General features: G+C 38.3%; 1 protein-coding gene across 1 annotated transcript in view; it reads left to right on the forward strand.

Annotated features, from left to right (window-relative positions):
- The window catches only part of LOC114649992 (uncharacterized), a 50,002-nt gene that overhangs the window by 14,344 nt on the left and 13,051 nt on the right, over window positions 1-22,607 (forward strand). Inside the window, exons 2-3 of the mRNA XM_028799406.2 lie at window positions 3,968-4,122; window positions 11,339-11,498. Of these exons, the coding sequence (XP_028655239.2) occupies window positions 3,968-4,122; window positions 11,339-11,498 (315 nt within the window). The remainder of the gene's footprint in view (window positions 1-3,967; window positions 4,123-11,338; window positions 11,499-22,607) is intronic.

Consider the following 22,607-nt stretch of genomic DNA (forward strand, 5'->3'; position numbering starts at 1 on the left):
TTAGCCCGACTTTTGTCTGCTATGCAATGGACTGCTTGGCAACCTTTAGTCTCGCGGGACCATACGTGATTCTCAAATGAGAATCCATGTCTGGGAAAAACCAGTTTAAAGAGTGTGTAGTTAATGTCACTGAATGTCATCCTGCACTACAAAGGCTACAACCACAGAGCTTTTTCCTAAAATACTTGACCCCCCCACCCCCCCCATTTCTCCAGTCGGTGCATTTTAAACCACCACTGGGATTTCAGAGACAGCAAAAGGTACTGAACTAAAGGCTTGACGCTGACAGAAAATAAAAGGCTAAATTGCTGTTATCCATTCAGAAGCTCAGTTGCACAAGGTAACGGAAGCTTACTCATTAATTTATTAATTTGCACATTGGTGATGAATGCTTTTGACAGTGGCAACAGTCACAAACATACGTAAAACACCACAGCTACTGGGCTCCACACATTTGAAAAGGGTCTCTGTCTGGTGCAATATCTTTCTTTCATTTTAACTATTTCATCACTACATAACAGCAAATACAGTTCAGATAAGTATTGTTTTCTATGGATATACAACGTATTAAAATGCTGCAGCTATTTTGTCATGTCATGTTAGCATTTCCAATTAGACTGTAAGGTTAAATTTCTTTAGTTATTTGTTTAGATGTACAGTCAGAAGGTGGATGTTGTGCAGCCTCATCTGTGGATGTACTGGTGTCGTAAGGCAGATTTGCTGATTCAGGTGTATTGAGTACTGGAATCTGCACTTCGTGTGGCTCTTTGTTGTCACCTCTCTTAATGCCAATCCTCTTGACTGAGTGTGACACACTTTTTACTTCAACTGCATATTATGTAGTGCATATTTTCATAAATAACGCAGCTAATTCTTCAGACTTGCAGCAACTCCTACACTATTGTCATATTGCTGCACAACATAGCATGCACACACAGCACCTGCCACAACATATCATCCACGTCTACCATTCATCCATTGATGCCGTCAAATGCCGATGTATAATCTAATGGTACAGAAAGGTTTTTCCTTTTCATCAAGTTATGTTTTATTTTTAAAACATACAATGTGACCTGTGCACACGTGACACACATTTATATGTGTAATGTTTTAGGAGACTGTTTGACTGTAGACAGTTCATTGTAAACTTAAGCTTGCTGTCTGTCTGACCAGGTTAATGAGCATCTTGGATCTTTGCAGTTCAAAACCATCGCCTTAATGAGGTGTTGGATTGGTTTAAAAATTTGTTACTCAGTGAGCCGTCTAATTGTTCCCACTCAGTTTTAAGCACAATTCACTCATGGACCTCTCTAGACATATATGTGTAGTTTCAGCAATTTTAAACCTGAATTAAGAGGATTTAGAAAATGGAAGTTGTTTTATTAAAGCTATTTGGCATTTTACTCTGTGTATAAATGGAGTTTCAACATGAAATTTATAAGAATTATTATTATGCATTTGCATTTAAAAGTTCTTTAACTATGTTCTCATTCTACTCTTCTGTAACAACTTTACTAATCCTAATACTACTTTAGTGTTGCCTCAAACTAGCAGACTATCTCCTCCACTGTACTTTTTTTAGTATACAATTTTAACATGTAATTGAAGGCTTTTGTATTTACTGTTGATTTTGAAATGCATTTGTTTGCTGTAAAGTACTTTGTATCGGGTACCCTCTTAAAAATGTTTTTTTCATGGCATTTTATTGGGTCATGTAGTTTCTAACTGGACCATTCCTTGGCAAAGAACCATTTCATTCTAGAAACGGTTCTTTACTTATGAAACTGGTTCTTTGAGCATTGAAAAAATTCTTAATGTGTGGACAAAACAGAAATCTTTACTGGCTTTATAGGCTACCCAATAGGATATTGACAGATCAAGACAGCCTGAAGGTAGCCTGTGTTACTGTTCTTTGAAAACCACAAGCCTACTTGAATTTTACAAATACACCATCTTCCATCTATGACTATTTATGGACCTTGTTATAGATTTAAAGGATCTTTCAGGAACCTTCATGTTGATGGCATCGCTCTAAAGAACCACTATGGCACCTTTTTTTATTTTTAAGAGTGTACTTGACAAAAGTTATATTAAATTGATTGTGATGCAGCAAAGGTTACATTTAAATGTTTCAGTATGTGTAGTGTTTTTTTAATCATTGTTGGAAGGCTTTACTATACCAGAGAGAATTTGACTTCTATTGACTAAATAAAAGTGTGAAACTGCAATAAATGGCCAAAGTTAAAAGTCAAATCAGCTCCAACTGGACCATTTGCCAGTACCTTCAGAATGTGTTTGTGCTTAAAATCTTGGCATTCTGTTATAATACTAGAAACTAATATGTATGAACATTTAGAATGATCTGTTACTTGCTTATGTAGTCATACGAGCAGTTTAAGAAAATATCTGAGGTACAATAGCATTTATGTTCTTCATTTAAAAAAAAATGTGCTCCCTTTTCCTTAATGAAATTTCACTCCAATTTGATAGCTTTGGACCAAATCATAACATCAGTAGGTTTGATTCTCCTTTTGATCTCCGTAGTGGCAGGGTACTGTCCTGTTCTTTGCCGTCTGATTCACGATTCAGAATACAAGCAGTCTGCTTTCTTTACTAAACTACAACCCCAGTATAGCTCCTTGAATCAATACCCAGTAGTCTCATTGTTGGTCTGTACTGATAATATCACAGGATTTGTGCGTATTCCCCGATTCTAAAAAGTAAATTGATCCTCTTAGTTCTGTGATGGGCCATGATCCATTCGGTTGTACTAACAATGGTCTTTGATAGCCAAGGAGGTGGTCGCTGCTGTTTTCTGGAATCCAAATGCTGTAAAAAATACACACATCATTTATTTTATACCAGTAATGGCACATGAATACACTTGACTTGAGCATTCATAGTTTTCATCCTCTTTCTCTGTATGTTTAGCATTTGTTTGCTCAGAGGTTGATGCGCTCGCTGCTTCCTGAGCAGCTCTTCTTTTCTCCACCCTAGTGGCCCGCTTCTTCTCTTCTTTCATCTGCATCTTTTCGCTTTAAAACTGATTAAGCCAGTGTTTGTGTTGCAATTTCTTGGTATGTTTTCCTTAATTTTTCACTTAACCTGGTATTTAAGTCTTCAATCTGCCTGAAGAATGATTTAAGATATGAAGAGGAAGGGGAAGTGATGGCGAAGGTGGTAGGGATAAGAACAGCGCTGATACGCATGCGCCGCACAGCCACCCTGCTGGCCGCTGCTAAGAGTTGATTCTACAATAAAATAAAAATAAAAAGAGGAATAACCTTGGAGGTTAATCATCACCCCAAAAGCGGAGAGTAGATGTCACATAGTATATGTATACAAAATTTCAGGTCAATAGTTCAAACGGTTTACAAGCTACAGGTGATTTAAAATCCTGGACAGACAAACGAACAGCCACGGTAGCATATTATATAAGAAGATGTACTCTGTACCTCAGAGTCTTTCCCATGAAGAGTAGATGCTACATGTGATTAAACTGTATGTTCAGTAATGGTAAAACATTGGATATTTAAAGTTAAAAATGCAAAATCAAATTCCATCTTGTTACTAGTTTGTACAATATGCCATAAAAATATTTTTTCACAGAATAGTATTCTTACGCTTAATGCATTTCAGGGTCATGGTGGGCCATAGCCTATCCTAGTAGATTCAGGGGCAGGGCAGGGAGTGCAAGTCCATTGCTACAAATACATGGCCAAATGGGACCAATTCAGTTGAAAACTAACCTAAAGTAAATCTCTTTGGGGTTGTGGGAGGGAAAACCAGAAAACTCTGAGGAAAAACCCTCTGCAGAAAGGGAGAGAGAGTGCAAACTGAGTGGGGATTCAAGCCCAGGGCACTTGATTCATGAGGAAGTAGTGGTAAGCATAGTTTCAAGGTGTACTGAAAATGAAGAATTTTTACCAAAAATTGATTATGTAACAATTTTTTCTCCTTTTAATAGTAAACTACAGCATGCAAAGAAAGACCTGAAGTGGCTACATGGCGTGACTGGTCAATGGTTTGAAGACATCCAAAAGAAAAAGCTTAAGAAAGATGGCCATCAAAGTATTGTAACTCAGTCACACAGCCCTGCTTTTAAGAAAAAGTCAAGATCAGGTAAGGTATTTCAAATAAATAAATAAATAATACTATCATTCTTTCTCCTTTGCAATTTTTTTTCTTTCAAAAAATAAACCTGATTTTACAATTACCAGTCAAGGTATGGAAAAAATTTGCAAACATGTTATTTTAAAGTGTAAATGTTTTTAAAGGAAAACCTACTGTAGTAGTGTGGAGATAGAAATATTTACTATCTCTCCCGAAGGACAAAGTTAAAGGATTTTTCTTTTTTCCTTCTGCTTTTTATTTTATTTTAGGTTTTTTTTTTTGGATATTACTTTAACAAAGTCTTTACTTATAAATTGTAATTAAAACTAAGAAAGGATTTGTAGTAATATTGTTTATAACTGAGAAGAAGGATACCAGTAGAACCGTGGGTTGTCCAAGACTAGGAAACAAAGGCAAACAGTTTAATGTTGTTTCTGAGACAAAGGGAAATCTGATAGTGATTTCCATGGATTATTTGGATGTGATTCTGGGCCACTTCTGGCAATAGATCAGCAAGTTTGGATTTGGGAGGAAGGTAGTATACAAGGGCTCAACTGGCAAAAGAAAAGAATGTCAGAGTTGGAAAGTTAAAGTGGCTTGCTTGAGAACTGTCACTTGCAGTGGCCAGTAGAGCAGTCACTTCACAAGGGAGATAGGTCCCCAGGCTTAGGTTTTGTTGGTTTTCACCCTTTTGTCTGTCATACCCTTTCACTGCCTTAATCACTGACTGTGTTTTGAATAAACCCTTTCCTTTGTTACTTGAAACCACTGTGTCGTCATTTGGGTGTGGAGAGTGCTCTCCAAAAGTTTATAATACGTAAATCACATGAAGCTCTTTTTCTGTCACCCCACCCCTGTCTTTAGTATATTTTAAAGTTTTTATAACACAGATATTTGATGTGTGTTAAGGAAGATGTAGGTTTAGTAACTTGTTCTGGTGAATTTCCTCATCCGTACTACTCGTATAAAATCCTCAACTATCAGACTGCACTGAATGCTAAACAAATATTGTATAATACAGGAGAAATCACATGCTTTTTGAGTCCACAGTGAATTTTATTTAGACTCTGACATATTGTAGGTGCCAGTGGACTAACAAACATAGAAGCAGGAGGAGGGAGGCTTCTTAACTTAAATGTCTGTACTGAGAAGCTTTAAGGGACTTTCTGGAAAAATGGATGCAACAAATGGATCCAAAATATAAATAGACCAAGGTTTAATGTACTGTTCTATGTAGATGACTTAGACATTCTAACGATATCAAAGTGCCTGTTTTTAACATACTAGATGTGTATTTCTTCTATTATGCATTTATCAACAGTGAAGCCGGCCACTGGGCACATTAAATATATATGGGTATTGGGGGTTTGGAGTTTGCCAATGTAATTGCTGTCAGGACAGCAATATGAGGATTGATACCCTGAAACTTTTATAGATTGGCAGGGTGTGATAAAAGGGTCATTTTGTGTCCTTTTGCTTACTCTACTGCAGAAATTGGACCGCTTTTTTGATTGGAAATAAAAGTTTGAAATATGCCAGTTTTAAGCTGCACTGAAGTCAAGAGGAACATGTTCTCAACACTCTAGTAAAGTGAAAATTGAGGATTTCTGTGCTGAAACCTAATTTACAGTGCAAATGAACTGTTTCCATGAGGTGCTTTGTGAGTGGTACTCTCCATTTGTATATTCATCCATTTTTTATTCTATTAAAAAGCACCATGCTGAAAAATACCAGGCACAAGACCAGAACCGTCAGTCAAAAGGTTTAGTCTGATCCTACTAGCCATGCTTACATTTTTTGTTCATTAACTTATTTTCCTGATACAACTTTAGGGTCATGAGGTCCTAGCACCTTCTGGTACAATGCATAAAATACTAGATGGAGTGCCACCTTTCCAGGCATGGCTTTAGAATGCTATTTTGCATAGCAAAATTTTATAATTGCTATTTTGAAATTACCAATTACCTTAATCTGTGTGTTTTTTGGAATGGGACTGGAGTGCCTATGAATATACAGAATACAAATATTCTGAACCTAGACTGGGATTTCGGCCATGGTGTCTCAAGCTGGAAGCTGGTCATTGTGTGTACGCACAAAAACAGGCTTGGTATGTGCACATGCAACACCCCACGCAAACGTTGGATTTTTAAAAGAAAACTTGACAGGGCAATATGGGCATATAAATTACAGCCACTCTTACGTAAGTACGTAAAATTTTGGAGAAACTAGGAAATGACGACACTCTTGACCAACCAGGGAAATGCAGCCAAATCAGTTAAATGATGACTTGCATGCATTATTATAGTATTACAGTATATTATACTGTAATAACAGCTCAATTATCTGAATTATAATAATTCATATCACCAAGCCATTATTATGTGTGTTAATGTGACAAATATAATAAACCTGAAAATTGTTGAATATGATGTATAGAATATATGTCAGTTCCATTTAAGACGGCCAATGCTTCGCATTTTCACCGAAGAACTTTTTTGTATTTTTTGTCAATTTATTAGAACATTAGAACACTCTAGACAAGAACAGGCCATTCAGCCCAACAAAGCTCGCCAGCCCTATCCACTTAATTCTTCTAAAAAACCATCAAGTCAAGTTTTAAAAGTTCCTAAATTCTTCCTGTCTACCACATTACTTTATAGTTTATTCCAAGTATCTATGGTTCTCTGGGTAAAGAAAAGCTTCCAAATGTTTATGCAAAATTTACCCTTAACAAGTTTCCAACTGTGTCCCCGTGTTCTTGATGAACTCATTTTAAAATAACAGTCTTGATCCACTGTGCTAATTCTCTTCGTAATTTTAAACACTTCATTCATGTCACCTCTTAATCTTATTCTGCTAAAACTGAAAACTTTTAATCTTTCTTCATAATTCATCTCCTGTAGCCCTGGAAAGAGCCTAGTTCCTCTTCTCTGAACATTTCCTAGTGCTGCTATGTCCTTTTTGTAGCCTGGAGACCAAAACTACACACAGTACTCCAGATGAGGTCTCACCAGTGCATTATAAAGCTTGAGCAGAACATCCTCAGACTTGTACTCCACACATCGTGCTATATAACCTAACATTCTGTTTGCCTTCTTAATGGCTTCTGAACACTGTCGGGAGCACTGTTGGCTACCTGTTGTCACTTCTCAGGGAACTGGCTGAAAGGTCAGGAATATCTCAGCCCAGCTTCACTCTGTCATGCCCACTCTGGTGAAAGTCATTAGCTGACTGAGGAGGCGCTACATCCAGTTTTTGTAAGGTGTGGGAGTACATGCATAATATATTTTTGCCAAAATAAAAAGTCAATTTGCAGCGTGGTCTGGTTCTTCAAATATTATCAGATCACTTTACTGCATTCCTATTGAAATAAGGTCACCTAGTGAGAATGAAGCTGCTTTTGTTAGCTATAAGCTGTTACACTCCATTAATGCACAAGTTGTATGCGATGCCAAGATAAGGCTAACAAATCTCTGTGGCCTAGGTCAACCAGTTATTCATTTATTTTGAGGGCAAACTAGCATTGGCAGACCTGAGTTTTTCAAATGTTCTATACCAGGCATATCAAACACGCGGCCCGCATGACAGATCCTAGTTAGCACTAAACTTGTACAAAATGATTACTATCATTTGTGATTGAATCATTCTGCATCTTCAGCGTTACTTATTGACTTTTCTTACTTCTGCCTTCTGACAAAAGCACATTTTCCCATGGCATTACAGTACCAGAAACGTCATCTGCTAGTATAGCCACGAGCCTTGTCCAAATTTAATGAGCCACGACATCGCAACTGAAGTGCTAGGCTGCAGCAGCCTGGCAGCAGGGGTGGCCTTAGGCATGTGCAAACTGTGCACCTGCACAGGGCCGCCACGCCAATATATATTGAATATAAAACAGAAAGAGAAAATAACGACACACAGCTGACGGTGATGTGGCCGAAAAACATTGTGTTTCTTGTTGTTTAGTACGCTGTATTTACTAAAGCAGTAAGCTATATGTAGTATTATAACATTCTGCCATAATGAGAATATCATGGGCCACCACTTGGTTTTCAAGTTACGGACACGCGCATATAGAAGCATGTCATGAGCACGAGGCGGCTAGGCAGTGTCCGCAATGGACGTGGCCATCTGCCATGCATAAGATACCATATTGACATTGGCGGGCGAAGAGGCCACCGATTCTTTCTCTGCCCAGGGCCTCCACGAGCCTAGAGCAACCACCTTGTAGGATCCACTACTTGCTGGGCTGCTGAGACTGGCCACTGAGCAGAACTGACCATTACGAATAGTAATAGCTCGCATATTTTCATGTTTTTTTGCTCTAGTTTTATGTAATTTTGTGCTAGTGTTGTAACAAACAGTTAGTGCAGACTACAGCTGAAGATCTGAAGTGGATGCGAGAAGTTGGTGAGTTGTTTATTAACAAATTTTTGTGATTTTGAGTTTGTAAAATTAGTGTAGGTCAGGGGGGCTTTTTGCATATCGGCTTATTTTACAATATAAACTTTGAAGTAAACTTAGTAAAGTAAAATTAGATTTTTGGAGGATTTGTTTTCCAACTTGAATTACTGAGCAATGAATTCAGTGAGTGTTTTCATAATTTCAGTTCACATGAACAGGACTTTGCACTGTTTACGTCACCATACTCTTACAACATTGAGAATGCGCCTGAGAATATCCAAATGGAATTGATTGAACTGCAGTCAGATTCTATTCTGAAGGCAAAATACAACAAAGTTGGTGTGCCAGGCTTGTATGCTTACCTGCCACCCTCGTATGTGCAGATCCGTAAGTTGGCATCGGGAGTACTGTCTACGTTCGGAAGCACTTACCTTTATGAGCAATTGTTTTTGTTAATGAAAGCTACCAAAACCCCACATCACTCAAGACTTACCGTCGAGCACCATTCATTCTTCATAAAAGTTGCAGCTGCACAAGATTTCAAGCCTGATACTGACGAACTGGTTACTAACAAGAGATGCCAAGTGTCGGGACAAAAGAAATAGATCTCAGACTGTAAGACTCCAATATAAGCAATGAATATAATATAATAATATAAGGACCTAGCTAAGAGGCAAAGACTCTAATTGTACGCTGTTGTACGGAGATTGTATGGAAATAAATTGCTTTTCTTTAAACTTTAAGTGTTACATTTTTTAAAGTTTTCAGTATTGGAAAGAAAGCTACAGTAACTTTGTATAATAGTATAATAGTATTTGTTACAGTGCGGCCCGCTGACGCACGTATGGCAGTCGAAACGGCCTACCAATGGTAGTGAGTTTGACATGCCTGTTCTATACTATTCATTTTATCAGCAATCGTGTCATTATATGTGCCAGGTAATAGCAGCTACCCATTCAGATGCTGGAACCATATACCTTTTTTTGGACCCCAAAATACAGTGCAGAGGTCCTATAATGTTATGCATGAAATTGCATGCTCAGTTGTGGAGTACATGCAGATCCTCTTAAACACAGGTGTTGGTGTCTTAACCTGTTAGGGCAAAGGCCGTTCTACCAGCCAATGAATGTCTGCAGCATTGTGATGGCATATGTATGAGGTTGATTATCATTGACGCGCATTCACGAACAGACTTTTACAAGGTGACTGTGATATATAAAGGGTAAGTGGCATAGAAATGTGCAAACAGTATAATTTTTTTTCGGTTGTGTGCATATTTTCACAATCTAATCCACTCAAGTTTTATAAATGTGGCACCGGGGCGGATCTTTAGGGCCCCTAATCCTGGGGATATATGGGTGTCAGAAATTAATTTAGTCCACATTGCTTAAAAATGTGAGGTGTCTACAGTATGAGAAGGGTTTTTAAGAAATAGTGTAATTCAATACAAAATAATAGTTAGAAAAGGTTATTAAAGTATTATGTAGTCTAGCCATAAACAAAAAAGTTCAAATTAAGGATGTTTCATTATAATTATTTTCTATTAAATATATTTACAAATAATTTAAAACACTATTAAAAATGTGAATTTCTCTCAAGTATTGTTAAAATTTTATTTATCTTGTGCTATGAAGCAGAAAGGAATGTTTTTCAAAGCTATCCTTTTATGAAGAACAAATTTCAGGCTACCATGCTGGAAGAACGTTTAAATTCTATATGCATATTGTCTCTAGAAAATGACAGTGCAAGGAAGCTCTCAAATGACAAAACTGTACATGAACATGTTGCTAGAAAAACTGGAAAAAAAGGTTTTTTGTAAAATGTGCTTCATGTTCTATGTATTTCAATAGGTGTTCAAAGCAAATTATTGCATATAGTGTTTTAATTTCATAATTCTATGATGCTTCATGCATTTATATAACATTTCCCTAAATTTCATGGCCCCCCCCCCCCCCAACTCAAAATCTAAGGCATATGAAATTGTGATTCACACTAGTGACTTTGAAATGGGAGCTAATCCAGTACAGCAATTTTAATTAAACTGTAAGATGTAGTGATTTTTTTTTTTATTTAATTTGTGGTGATCTCTCTTGGAACAACTCCACTGAAGAAGGTAACAGTGGTTACCCAGGCCTCATTGCTGGATGCAAGGGGGTCCCCATAACAGTTCAGGCTCCAGGGCCCCAAAAACTCACAACTGAACACCACTGAGGGCTGCATCACCCTCATTTGGTTGTTCTTTATGGAAACAATAACTTTTTGCATAGAAATTCCAATTTGAAGCACTATAATCTAAAATGCTCGGCCATCCATCCATCCATGGTCCAACCCGCTGAATCCAAACACAGGGTCACGGGGGTCTGCTGGAGCCAATCCCAGCCAACACAGGGCACAAGGCAGGGAACCAATCCTGGGCAGGGTGCCAACCCACCACAGCTAAATTGCTCAAAATAAGAAAAATAATTACATTTATATACTGTTTTTCTATCTACTCATGAAATGTGGATAAAAAAACTACTTTTTTTCTTATTTCTTTCAATAATTTAAACTTTTTTTTTTAACACTTTACAAATTCTCAGCCACTGTTTTTTATTTTCTGTACTTTTCTATATTAAATGGAAAAGACTGTTTTTCTATAACTGGGGTACTAGGGTGTTGTACCGTGTTAGCCATTATGAATGTAGAAAAAAGCCAAGCAAAATGACACCTTTTATTGGCTAACTAAAAAGATTACAATATGCAAGCTTTCGAGGTAACTCAGGGGAAAGGAAATATTTACATATACTTTATAATATGTATGGTGTGTGTTTATCTCTTCCAGAAGTTAAACTTACAAAAGCCAAAAGTTTACCTGAGCATAAGGATGACATGAACACAGCAAGTGTCTGGAATAGAAGTCAATTCAGAACAAAGCTGTCCTCAATATTCACCATAAAAATTCCTGGAAAAAGAGACACAAAACTGTCGATAGGAAAACAAATGTAAGTTGCAAGCCATATTTCATGATTGTTAACTTTGCTTGTTAGTTGTTCTTTTAGATTATTTAAAAACACAGACAATGATAAAATGCTGTTTTTTATGTATTGTCTAAAATTATTCAAGAAGGGTGGAATAGGCACCTACAACTTAATCTGTTGAAGGTCATGGTGACAACAGGCCAAGCAGGTCAAACCTGACTTCTCTATTGCTAATAAGACGTCCACTCTTTGAGTGAACATTTTAGACAATTTAAGAAATGTCAGCATGTCCTGGGTAAGAGTTTACCTTTATATTCTCCCCCTCAGGGGCCACTTAGACTGTATAATCGTTTGAAGCCAAAAATGCCTGAAATGGGTCCACGTGATTGGAAAAGGTGCATTCTCTCTGTCATGAAAGAAACTCATTTCTACTACTTATATGTCATTTAGTTTTTTTTCAGCCATTTCACAGATCTCATGAACATAGGAGTGGCTTGGGCCTGCATTAGGGTGTAGGAGTTAATAGTGTCAAGCTTGCAGATGGTGACTGGGCTGGGATTTAATCCTGTGGGGCATTAACCACTATGCTGCCAGTCAGTGTGTCTACTGTCATTTTTTGCTTTCAGATACATGTGATGTATTATCAGTGGGTCATAACAAGCTTTACAAAGGTGTGTATATTGGCAAATCATGAAAGTTATCACAAGTAAGATGGTTTGTTGTCATTACTGGCAGGTATTTGTACGCCTTGTCAGTGGGAAAATATTTCACAAAGGTTATGCATTTAAAAATATGAATGCTAGTTCAAATAAAATGTTCACACCCCCGCCTTTCATTATTTTTGAGTCCTGGAAGAAAAGGTGTGTGCACCTCTTTTTCAAGAGTGCAAATAAAACCATGTCAAGTTAAACTACTGTGCTATGTATACGAACAGGAAATGTTTACAAGGCCAATATGTTTTTTTTTTTCTTCTAAATGACATGCAAAATGGCATTCATGCCTTTATTCAGACTAAACAATGTGCAGTATACTGTATGTAGCAAAGTAAGGATAGCAAGCTTGTACTTGATTATTTGACAATGAAATCCTTTAATGACTTCTGGTTGTTTATCTTATAACGCAAATTGTCTTGGTTAGCTGGCTAGATGCAAATTACGTTCTTGCCAGGTATTTTGGGGAGTTTGCACGTGCTATGACAGGCCCTGTCTGGGCAGAGGGCAGAGGCTCTGAATGTTTTGTACATGTCCTTGGATATCCTTTGTGTTCCTCTTAGTTTTGCAGCTAAAAGGTACTGGACACTCTGCATCTTCACGAGTGGCTCTGAAGTGTGTATTGTTGATGTCAGCGACTTGTAACATCATTCAAGTGATATCTAAACTTGCTTTGGCTAATGTTTATTTTACATGGTGCCACTGAAATCATTTAACACTGCAGATCTCTTATGCAAAGTGCCAAAAGCAGTCACTTGGAGGCTGACAGTGCATCTGATATAATTTAAAAGTAAGTATCAAAGGAAGCTTTACTAAATGGCTCCTATTTAAAGCATGAAAAGTCATCACAGTGCACAGTGTACCATGATGGTAATGAGTAGCAGGGGCTACTGAAACCTGTAAGTGAAAAGCAACATTTAAAATGTTTTTAGGCCTCATTTATATAGTGGACATAGCATAGACCAGTGTTCTGGATTGTTTGTTTGGGTCAAGACTCATATATGGGAATTCTGGATTTTATATAACTTGTTAATACTTTGCTCATGAATTCCATTAAAATTCCAGCAGCCCAACTCAGAAAAGATAAAAGTATGGCAAAGTATTTAAGCACCTGGGGCCTCATGTATAAACGGTGTGTACACATAAAAATGTTGCATATGCCCATTTCCATTCTCACATCACGATGTATAAAAACTAAATTTGGCATAAAGCCATGCACATTCTCACTCCAGCTCATCCCATTGCGTACGCAAGTTTTCAGCTCGGTTTTGCAAACTGGCAGCACCCAGCATCAAAGCAGTGCTATTGTTCCTATGTTCCTTCCCTTTCTTTTTTAGATTCACATCCCTGACGCGGCTTTATCAAATGCACTGAAATTAACCACATATCGTTTTTTAGTATAAGGCATCTGCTTGTTATCAACCTGTAAAAATATAATGATGCACAGAATGGCCAAACTATTCTAAATACCATAGCTGCTTTAGCATTGTTACTCTCAGTCCCATACTCAGAGTATTTTAACCCACTGTATCGGAGTATGGAATCACAGCTGTACAGCAGCTGATTGGAAAGAGGATTATCGGAATACAGCATCTAGCACACGCTGCCTCAGCCATGCGCACAGTCTATTTGAACCTCTCCCATACGTCATACGCTTCAGAGCCTTTCCTTTCGGGACCTGGCGGTTCAGAAGTAGTTTCATCGAGCTCTAAATGCACTCAATCAGTCCATGAGTTGCTCCTGGTTGAACTGTTTGAACTTATAAGTACAATTACCTCACTGTAAACTTGCACTACAGTTGTAATACTGCACAACCTGAGCCACTTATGTTTTCATATTGTATATTTTTAATTGTTTTTGTCATAACTATTATTATTGTTGTTGTTTGTTGTTTTACCATTTTATAGGAAAATAAGTTTATGGAGGATTTTGATGTTGAATCTCATTGTACCATACAATAACAATGAAGGAATTCAATTCAATAGAAGAGAGCACATATTTACAGATGATAACGACTGGCTTCTAAGTCTATTTAGATTTCCAAGCGCTGTCCTCTTGGAGCTCTTGATATCTTTTTTTAAGATAAAATGCAGTAAAGTATATATATAACATTATACAGATACATTATTTAAATGAAGTTAAAAATGTATACTGTTAATAATTAAACGTGTGGACAGTGGTAGCGATGAATTGGTGCCCCGTTCAGGGATTGTTTATGCCTTGTGCTATATGCTTCCTGTGACTAGTGCGACCCTGTTAATGCAGCAGTAGTGTTTCTTTCAATCGTACTAAGTTATTTTATCGAGGGTCGCACATAGCGCACAAACATCTTGCAGGAGGCAGGAAAAATCTCTGGATGGTGCACCAGCTCGTCGCTACCACTGCGCCAATGTGCCCCCATGTTTTGTACATGCTTTAATTTCCATTATCATGAAAATATCACGTATATAGTATTTAAATTGTTCGGATAGCTGTAATTAATGTAATGTATTCTGTGTCCTGTCTGCGTAAGAGAAAGCCTGTTCAAGAAGCACATAGTGATTCACACGCATAGAGTACATAGAAGAACACATAGAATACACCGCATTTAACGTGCTACTTTAGTTACGATGGGATCTGAGAAACTAGTAAATGATTTTAAGATGAAGTTTGACGTTCTACTTTTAATGACAAAATAAACATGATTAAAATGGAAATTTCAACCTTATTTTCCACTTGGCTTTGAAGGAAAGAAGAAGTGCAACTGTGAGACCCACAAGGAGAAGTAAAGGTGTAGGAGGCATGGCGAGAGTCTGTTTCAAAGATGGGGGAATTGAGAAGAAAGTTTTCTTGGAAATGTGCTTTAGAGATGCAGCACCAGTGAAGAGATGTTCAGACATGCGAAGATGCAGAGGAAAGGTGTAGGAAGGATGCTGAGAGTACATGCAGGGCAAGAGATGTGAAATATCTTTTAATTGATTCTGTTTCCTGTCTAGTAGATGATGATTTTTGACTACAGAAGAGTAATGAAATTCAAAGGTCTGTCAACCCTGAGTCCATGAAGTGCCATACGATGATAGGGAAAAACTGTTGCAAGACCTAAAGCTTAGTAGGAAGGAGTCGAACATAAGACTTGCTGCAACAGCAGGTTGTTTTGTTAAATACTCATAACCACTGGTCCAAACAACTGGCACAACTAGAAATCTGAGGACTACTGTGATTTAGATAATGGTCCAAAAAAAGTCCTGCCATCCTCAGGAATACTCCAGAATGGAGACAAGGAGAAATATACCAAATGATAAACCTTTGCAATAAAATGGTTGTATTTCATATCTCCTCTTGGATATTTAAGATGTTTGTTTTTGCTGCTCTTATTCCTGTCATAAAGAATGCTCTGGCATCATGATGAAGCCTTTAAGGACAGTGATGCCAGGGGTTCAAATGGTTATATGAAATATTGAGATAAGCAAGTATAATAAACAATTTACTATTTTTGTTTACTCATTTTTGATCATATCTAATTTTGTTGATTTGTATGTTTGCTTTATGTTCACTTTAGTGGATTCTGTCCTATTTATACTCTCATCAACAAATTTTGTAATCTCTTTTTTATCCATTTCACTTTTGTTATTGGAAACTGATTTCTCTGATCTTGAATCTCCTTATTTAATATTTTTGCTTATTACATTTTTTTTCTAAATTTTTATGTATATAAATATACATTTAGGTCCATAAATATTTGGACAGAGACAACTTTTTTCTAATTTTGGTTCTGTACATTACCACAATGAATTTTAAATGAAACAACTCAGATGCAGTTGAAGTGCAGACTTTCAGCTTTAATTCAGTGGGGTGAACAAAACGATTGCATAAAAATGTGAGGCAACTAAAGCATTTTTTTAACACAATCCCTTCATTTCAGGGGCTCAAAGGTAATTGGACAAATTAAATAACTGGAAATAAAATGTTCATTTCTAATACTTGGTTGAAAACCCTTTGCTGGCAATGAAAGCCTGAAGTCTTGAACTCGTGGACATCACCAGATGATGGGTTTCCTCCTTTTTAATGCTCTGCCAGGCCTTTACTGCAGCGGCTTTCAGTTGCTGTTTGTTTGTGGGCCTTTCTGTCTGAAGTTTAGTCTTCAACAAGTGAAATGCATGCTCAATTGGGTTAAGATCAGGTGACTGACTTGGCCAGTCAAGAATTTTCCACTTCTTTGCTTTAATAAACTCCTGGGTTGCTTTGGCTGTATGTTTTGGGTCATTGTCCATCTGTATCATGAAACGCCGCCCAATCAATTTGACTGCATTTAGCTGGATTTGAGCAGACAGTATGTCTCTGAACACCTCAGAATTCATTCGGCTGCTTCTGTCCTGTGTCACATCATCAATAAACATTAGTGTCCCAGTGCCATTAGCAGCCATGCAAGCCCAAGCCATCACACTGCCTCCACCATGTTTTACAGATGATGTGGTATGCTTTGGATAATGAGCTGTTCCACGCCTTCTCCATACTTTTTTCTTGCCATCATTCTGGTAGAGGTTGATCTTAGTTTCATCTGTCCAAAGAATGTTTTTTCCAGAACTGCACTGGCTGTTTTAGATGTTCTTTAGCAAAGTCCAATCTAGCCTTTCTGTTCTTGAAGCTTATGAGTGGCTTGCACCTTGCAGTGCACTCTCTGTATTTACTGTACTTTCATGCAGTCTTCTCTTTATGGTAGACTTGGATATTGATATGCCTACCCCCTGGAGAGTGTTGTTCACTTGGTTGGCTGTTGTGAAGGGGTTTCTCTTCACCATGGAAATGATTCTGCGATCATCCACCACTGTTGTCTTCCGTGGACGTCCAGGTCTTTTTGTGTTGCTGAGTTCACCAGTGCTTGCTTTCTTTCTCAGGATGTACCAAACTGTAGATTTTGCCACGTGTAATATTGTAGCAATTTCTCGGATGGGGTTTTTCTGTTTTCACAGCTTAAGGATGGCTTCTTTCACCTGCATGGAGAGCTCATTTGACCGCATGTTGCCTGTTCATAGCAAAATCTTCCACATGCAAGCACCACACCTCAAATCAACTCCAGGCCTTTTATCTGCTTAATTGATAATGACATAACGACGGACTTGCCCACACCTGCCCATGAAATAGCCTTTGAGTCAATTGTCCAATTACTTTTGAGCCCCTGAAATGAATGGATTGTGTTAAAAAAATGCTTTAGTTGCCTCACATTATTATGTAATCGTTTTGTTCACCCCACTGAATTAAAGCTGAAAGTCTGCACTTCGACTGCATCTCTGAGTTGTTTAATTTAAAATTCATTGTGGTAATGTATAGAACCAAAATTAGAAAAAAGTTGTCTCTGTCCAAATATTTATGGACCTAACTGTACATGGTTGGTTACCTGGTGTGACTGTGGGTGTGCCATGCTCTCAACCTGATACTGTGTATCTCCAAAGTATTCTTATTTGTAACTAAGTTTATGGTTTCTGACTTGACTGTGTGGTAACCTAAGATCAGATGAATGGTACTTGACACACAGAACATCTAAAGATGTTCTGTTCACTCTTGGCTTTCTACACTTTGTACTGGCATTCCAAAGTTGTCTTAGACCCTGTCCACATGAGCGTTCAAATCTTGGTTAAATGAGTGACCTAGGCATTTATGTTGCACTTTGTAGTAGCGCTTAATTGACATCAATATAATGTTACAATCGTATTTGTTTGCCTCTGTTAAATGTCAACCTGCAGCCCAGATTGTAGTTTTGTGTGTTTAACAATGGGGGCAGTTATCAAGCATTACAGTGTGTTTTTAACCTATGGGTTCTGAGGTTCTGTGACGATGCGGGTTCGTGCATGCTCCCATCTTCTGTCTGGGAGCCCTTAACCCGACACCGTTGGTAATGTTACCGATGAACTAAGCAGTGAGGCAACAACACAGCAAGGGGATGGTGAAAAAGTGCAAGGTGCTTTTATTTAAAACAATCAACAAAAACAAGGTGTTCAAAATAAAGTGCAGTGCATTCAAAAACATTTTTAAATAAATAATCCAATAAAACCAGAAGTGAAAAGAGGAGGTTAAAATCATTAGAAAGAAGTCTTCTTTAAAACAACGAGGTAAAATAGCACAGGAAGCAATCTTTTAAAAACACAAAGTCCGGTGTCTTCTTTTTGCCATGGTGGCTCCCCTGCTACTCCCATCTGGGCTACTCAACAGGAGAGTCACCTACCTGCAGGAACAGCTGCCTTTCACTCTGGTCCGGTAGCCCTACGATCCCTGGCTACGTTGGGCTCCAAACCGGACCGAGACTTGGGTTATTTCCCTAGCAGCCAAGGCCTCCTAGACTCCCACTCCTTTCGACGGTCAGTCGTCTCCTCTACTGGTCACTCCAGCTACTTAATCGCTCAGCTGGAGTGACTGCTTCCTTCAGCCCCACCGAGTGTCGGCCAAACACTCCCCTCGTGGGCTCACCTCCCAGCTGCCTGCTTTCTCTCATTCCAGCCTGCTCTTGATCGCTCGCTCGCTCGCTCTCCTTCTTCCTCACACCGGCTCTCTCCACCTGCTTCCTGCCTTCTCTTACTACCTCCTGTTCTCTTCTTTCTTTCCTTTTCTTCTCTTTTTCCCTCAGCCGGCTCGCGCTTCTATATATCAAGAGGGCATGGCAGCTGCAGCAAATTAGCAGCCCCAGGAACAATCACGGATGCGGGCGGTCTCTCACCTGTGCACTTAGGTGAGAAACGCCCACACCACAAATCGCCCTGGGAACTGCTTCAGCCACACAACCACCACGCCCCCTCGCTCAGCCACGAGCGCGGTGATTATTAATTTTAACTGGCCTGTAATGGGAGCTGGGGACCCGCTATACCACAGCACTCGATTCATGCTCACCTGACAGTACAGATGGCAGAAAAACACTCTGTTTAGACATCCATGTGGAAAATGCTTCAAGTTGTAATTGTGCATTAAATTATACTACACATTTTCTTTACTGTTTGGTATGACCTTGCCTTTCAAATCATTAATAAGACTTAAAAACTGCTTCAAAAGCTTTTTTGGCTGTTGAGGGGGGTGGGCTCTAACCGCTGAAAATTTTTACCTATCCTGAACATGGTTGCCATTTTACATGACATAATATTTTTAGATTCAGTTTGAGTTGGCTTTTCCTACATTTCTCTATGTGGTGTGTGTTTGGGCCTTTTTTTCCACTTCTTTTTCTTCTCATTCAGGCCTTTTCTTTTATTCCCCCAACTCCATGATTAAACCTGAGAATATTGTAGGTGGAACGGTGATTAAAACCAGGAACCTGGGTTCTATTCTAGCCAAATACTTTACGTTAACTACCGTTTTTTTTTGTTTGTTTGTTTGTTTTTCCTCCTGATTTCCTCTTTCTAACAACCCCAATATTATGTTTCAGGTGATTCTCATGAACTCAATTGGTTTAATGCATGAAAGTACCAAAAATTCTCAAAATGTCCAGTAGAGGGGGAATACTGTCAAAACCCTAGCTATTCACAAAAAAGGGCAAAATAGAATCTTTAATATTAAGTGTTATTTTCAGAAAGAAGCTCTGTAAGCACTGAAGCTCCGAAGATGCTTCCATCAAATGCCACATCAGGTAATGCCTAAAAAAGAAAAGACAATCCAAGGCATACAAGTTCCAATCACAAATTTAGCATCAAAGTTTAAAAAAAAAAAGAAAAAAAAAGACAGAGGTCAGAAATTCAAAAAATAGTCAAAAAGCAAGAAAAAAGTAAAACTCGCCACCACCAGGGACACATTCAGTGAACCACATGGGACTGCAGGTTGTCCCCGCCCTTAAAGGGCTGAGGGCAGGCTCTTGATGGTAATGGGCAAGTGGCTCTGCCTCTTAGGGAACCACCCACAAAATACATTAAACATAAAAAAATTAAATAATCAAGAATGTTAACAAACAATCAACAAAATTAACATAAAAACAGCATTGTAACCCTCCCTGAAACACAGTCAAGTACACAGTGGAGGCATACATACTAAATTCCTTCATCACCATGGATACACTACCAGTGTTGCTTTTGTAACAACAGTACTTCTTAGTCAATCACTAGTGCTGCTGTTTCCTTAAGGGATGCATATTCAATGTCTGCTTTGGGTGACTTGCCAACAGTAAATGCTTGGGGGTGTATGTGTGTGTTTTATTTTTAACTTTTGCAAAGACATGTCCAATTTCCCTTAACAGCACACAACTTTGAAAGAGTTGTTGCTTAAAAACGGCTTCATTTACTGTATATACTGCAATAATGGAAGATAAACTATAGGTTGGTGAACTCTAAACCTTATTATGAGCACATGACTGTGTGCTATCTTGGCTAAGTCAGCAAAGCTTCTTTCCTGGTCATTCTTAGTGAAGATGATGTAAAATGCCTTGATGTTTGGAAGAATACACAAACTTCTTTTAAAATCCCTTAGTTATATGCACGTTCAAGGAAAGTTTCACAAATTCCAAAAACTCTAAGACTCACTAGAAATTTGCGAGTCAAATAGTGTGGCACAAAACTCAATTTAAAAAAAAAAAAAACAACTACTTTGGGTTATGGGGGTTCTATCATAGATCCTGATTTTTAAATAAGTGACAAAAAAGGCAGTCTGAATGACAGGCCAAATGAACATAACGGATTGAATGGTTTCCTCTAGTTTCTTTTCATTCATGGACATAATTTTGCCCATAATGAACAAAAGAGTTTGAAAATCTAACAATGAATTTGGCAAACATTTATGTTTTGTACTTCTTTTAAGTTGCCTGCTACAGTACAGTATGTAACTGCTGCTGTTTCCACACCCCACTGATAATTATTTTAATGTATTTCCATTGTATTTGTTACCAGTGTCTGCAGTGGATGTGTAATTAAGTGTCAGGTTATGTACATCACTGCTTACCTAATTGTTGGTGTGTAATTTGTGGTTATTAGATGAGTAACACTGGAGACAGATGGCAAAGGAATTGGACTTTTAAACCACAATGTAGCCAACACAGTCCCATATTCTGACACCCTGGCTGGGACTCTATGCGAGTCGCTTAACCTGAAGGAAAAAAAAAAACGTATGTAGGCATCCTTAACTTTTAATTCACCTTGAATAATGTCTAGCAAACAGGACAATAAGACTTTATTTATATAGCATCCTTTATATAAACATTTATAACTGTAATCTTCTGTGTATTATTTATAAAGTATGAAGATAATAAAGATTAAAAAGAAGTAAGAGGGTGGCACAGTGGCGCAGTGGGTAGTGCTGCTGCCTCGCAGTTAGGAGACTCGGGTTCGCTTCCCGGGTCCTCCCTGCGTGGAGTTTGCATGTTCTCCCCGTGTCTGCATGGGTTTCCTCCGGGCGCTCTGGTTTCCTCCCACAGTCCAAAGACATGCAGGTTAGATGCATTGACGATTCTAAATTGTTCCTAGTGCATGCTTGGGGTGTGTGTGTGCGTGCGCCCTGCCCAGGGTTTGTTTCCTTCCTTGCGCCCTGTGTTGGCTGTAGTTGACCCTGTAGTCAGGATATAGCGGGTTGGATAATGGATGTATGGATGGAAAAAGAAGTAAATTCTTGATATACACATCAAGTGTTCAAGCTAATAAGAGTTAAAGACAGATTTTTTTTTTCTTCTTTAAATATCCGCTGATGTTACCTGTTTAATAAAATAATTCCAGAGTTGAGCTACATTAAAACAAAAAGCAGTTTTTCCATTCTTTGTATGCCTCGCAAGGTGTATTTGAAGAAGAAAACGCTAATTGATCTGAGGTCACAACCTGGAGCATAGAAAAACAGATACTCAGTCAAACATTCAGGCCTTGAACCTTTAAGACCTTTAACTATGAGTATAAGAACTGTAAAATTAACGCTCAAAACATCAAAGATCTTACTAATTAAAGTGTCTTTTTAGACGCATCTAGGACATACTACTGGACAACTGAATTACAGACACTTTTTATTTTGCAGATCTCGCATCTCTGTATACATAAAATCCACGTCTATCAGCGCATGCACCTAACCTCTGGTCTAATGGATTTGGATCTGTTTGTTTTTTTTTTTCTTCTATAATTTTGCTTGAACATTCCATTTGATTTTGCAACTTCTCTCATTGAGCTAAGTATCATAGTTTGTTTGCAGGAGCGGTTTATTCGCACTAATCCGAGTCAGAGGCTGTGGGCAGAGGGGAGGGGAAAGCATAACGTCAGGAGTAGTGAGCGGGGCAGGGCCCTCCTCACTCATGCGCCAGCCTCCATTTTGAGTTGGCCTACATCTCGCGATGTGTTGGAGCGTACCTTGCTTCCACTTAGCTAGTGATACCTGTTTGTTTATTGTTTTTTAAAGTTTGTCCTGTTTCACTACTACGCAGGCGGAGCTTGTTATAATGGGAAAAACTGGATTTCAACATCTTGGCCTCATTTGTGGCAATCACTGTTGTGTGGGTTTTTTTTTT

This window comes from Erpetoichthys calabaricus, chromosome 4, assembly GCF_900747795.2.
Source record: "Erpetoichthys calabaricus chromosome 4, fErpCal1.3, whole genome shotgun sequence".
In the NCBI taxonomy this organism is placed as follows: Eukaryota; Metazoa; Chordata; class Cladistia; order Polypteriformes; family Polypteridae; genus Erpetoichthys; species Erpetoichthys calabaricus.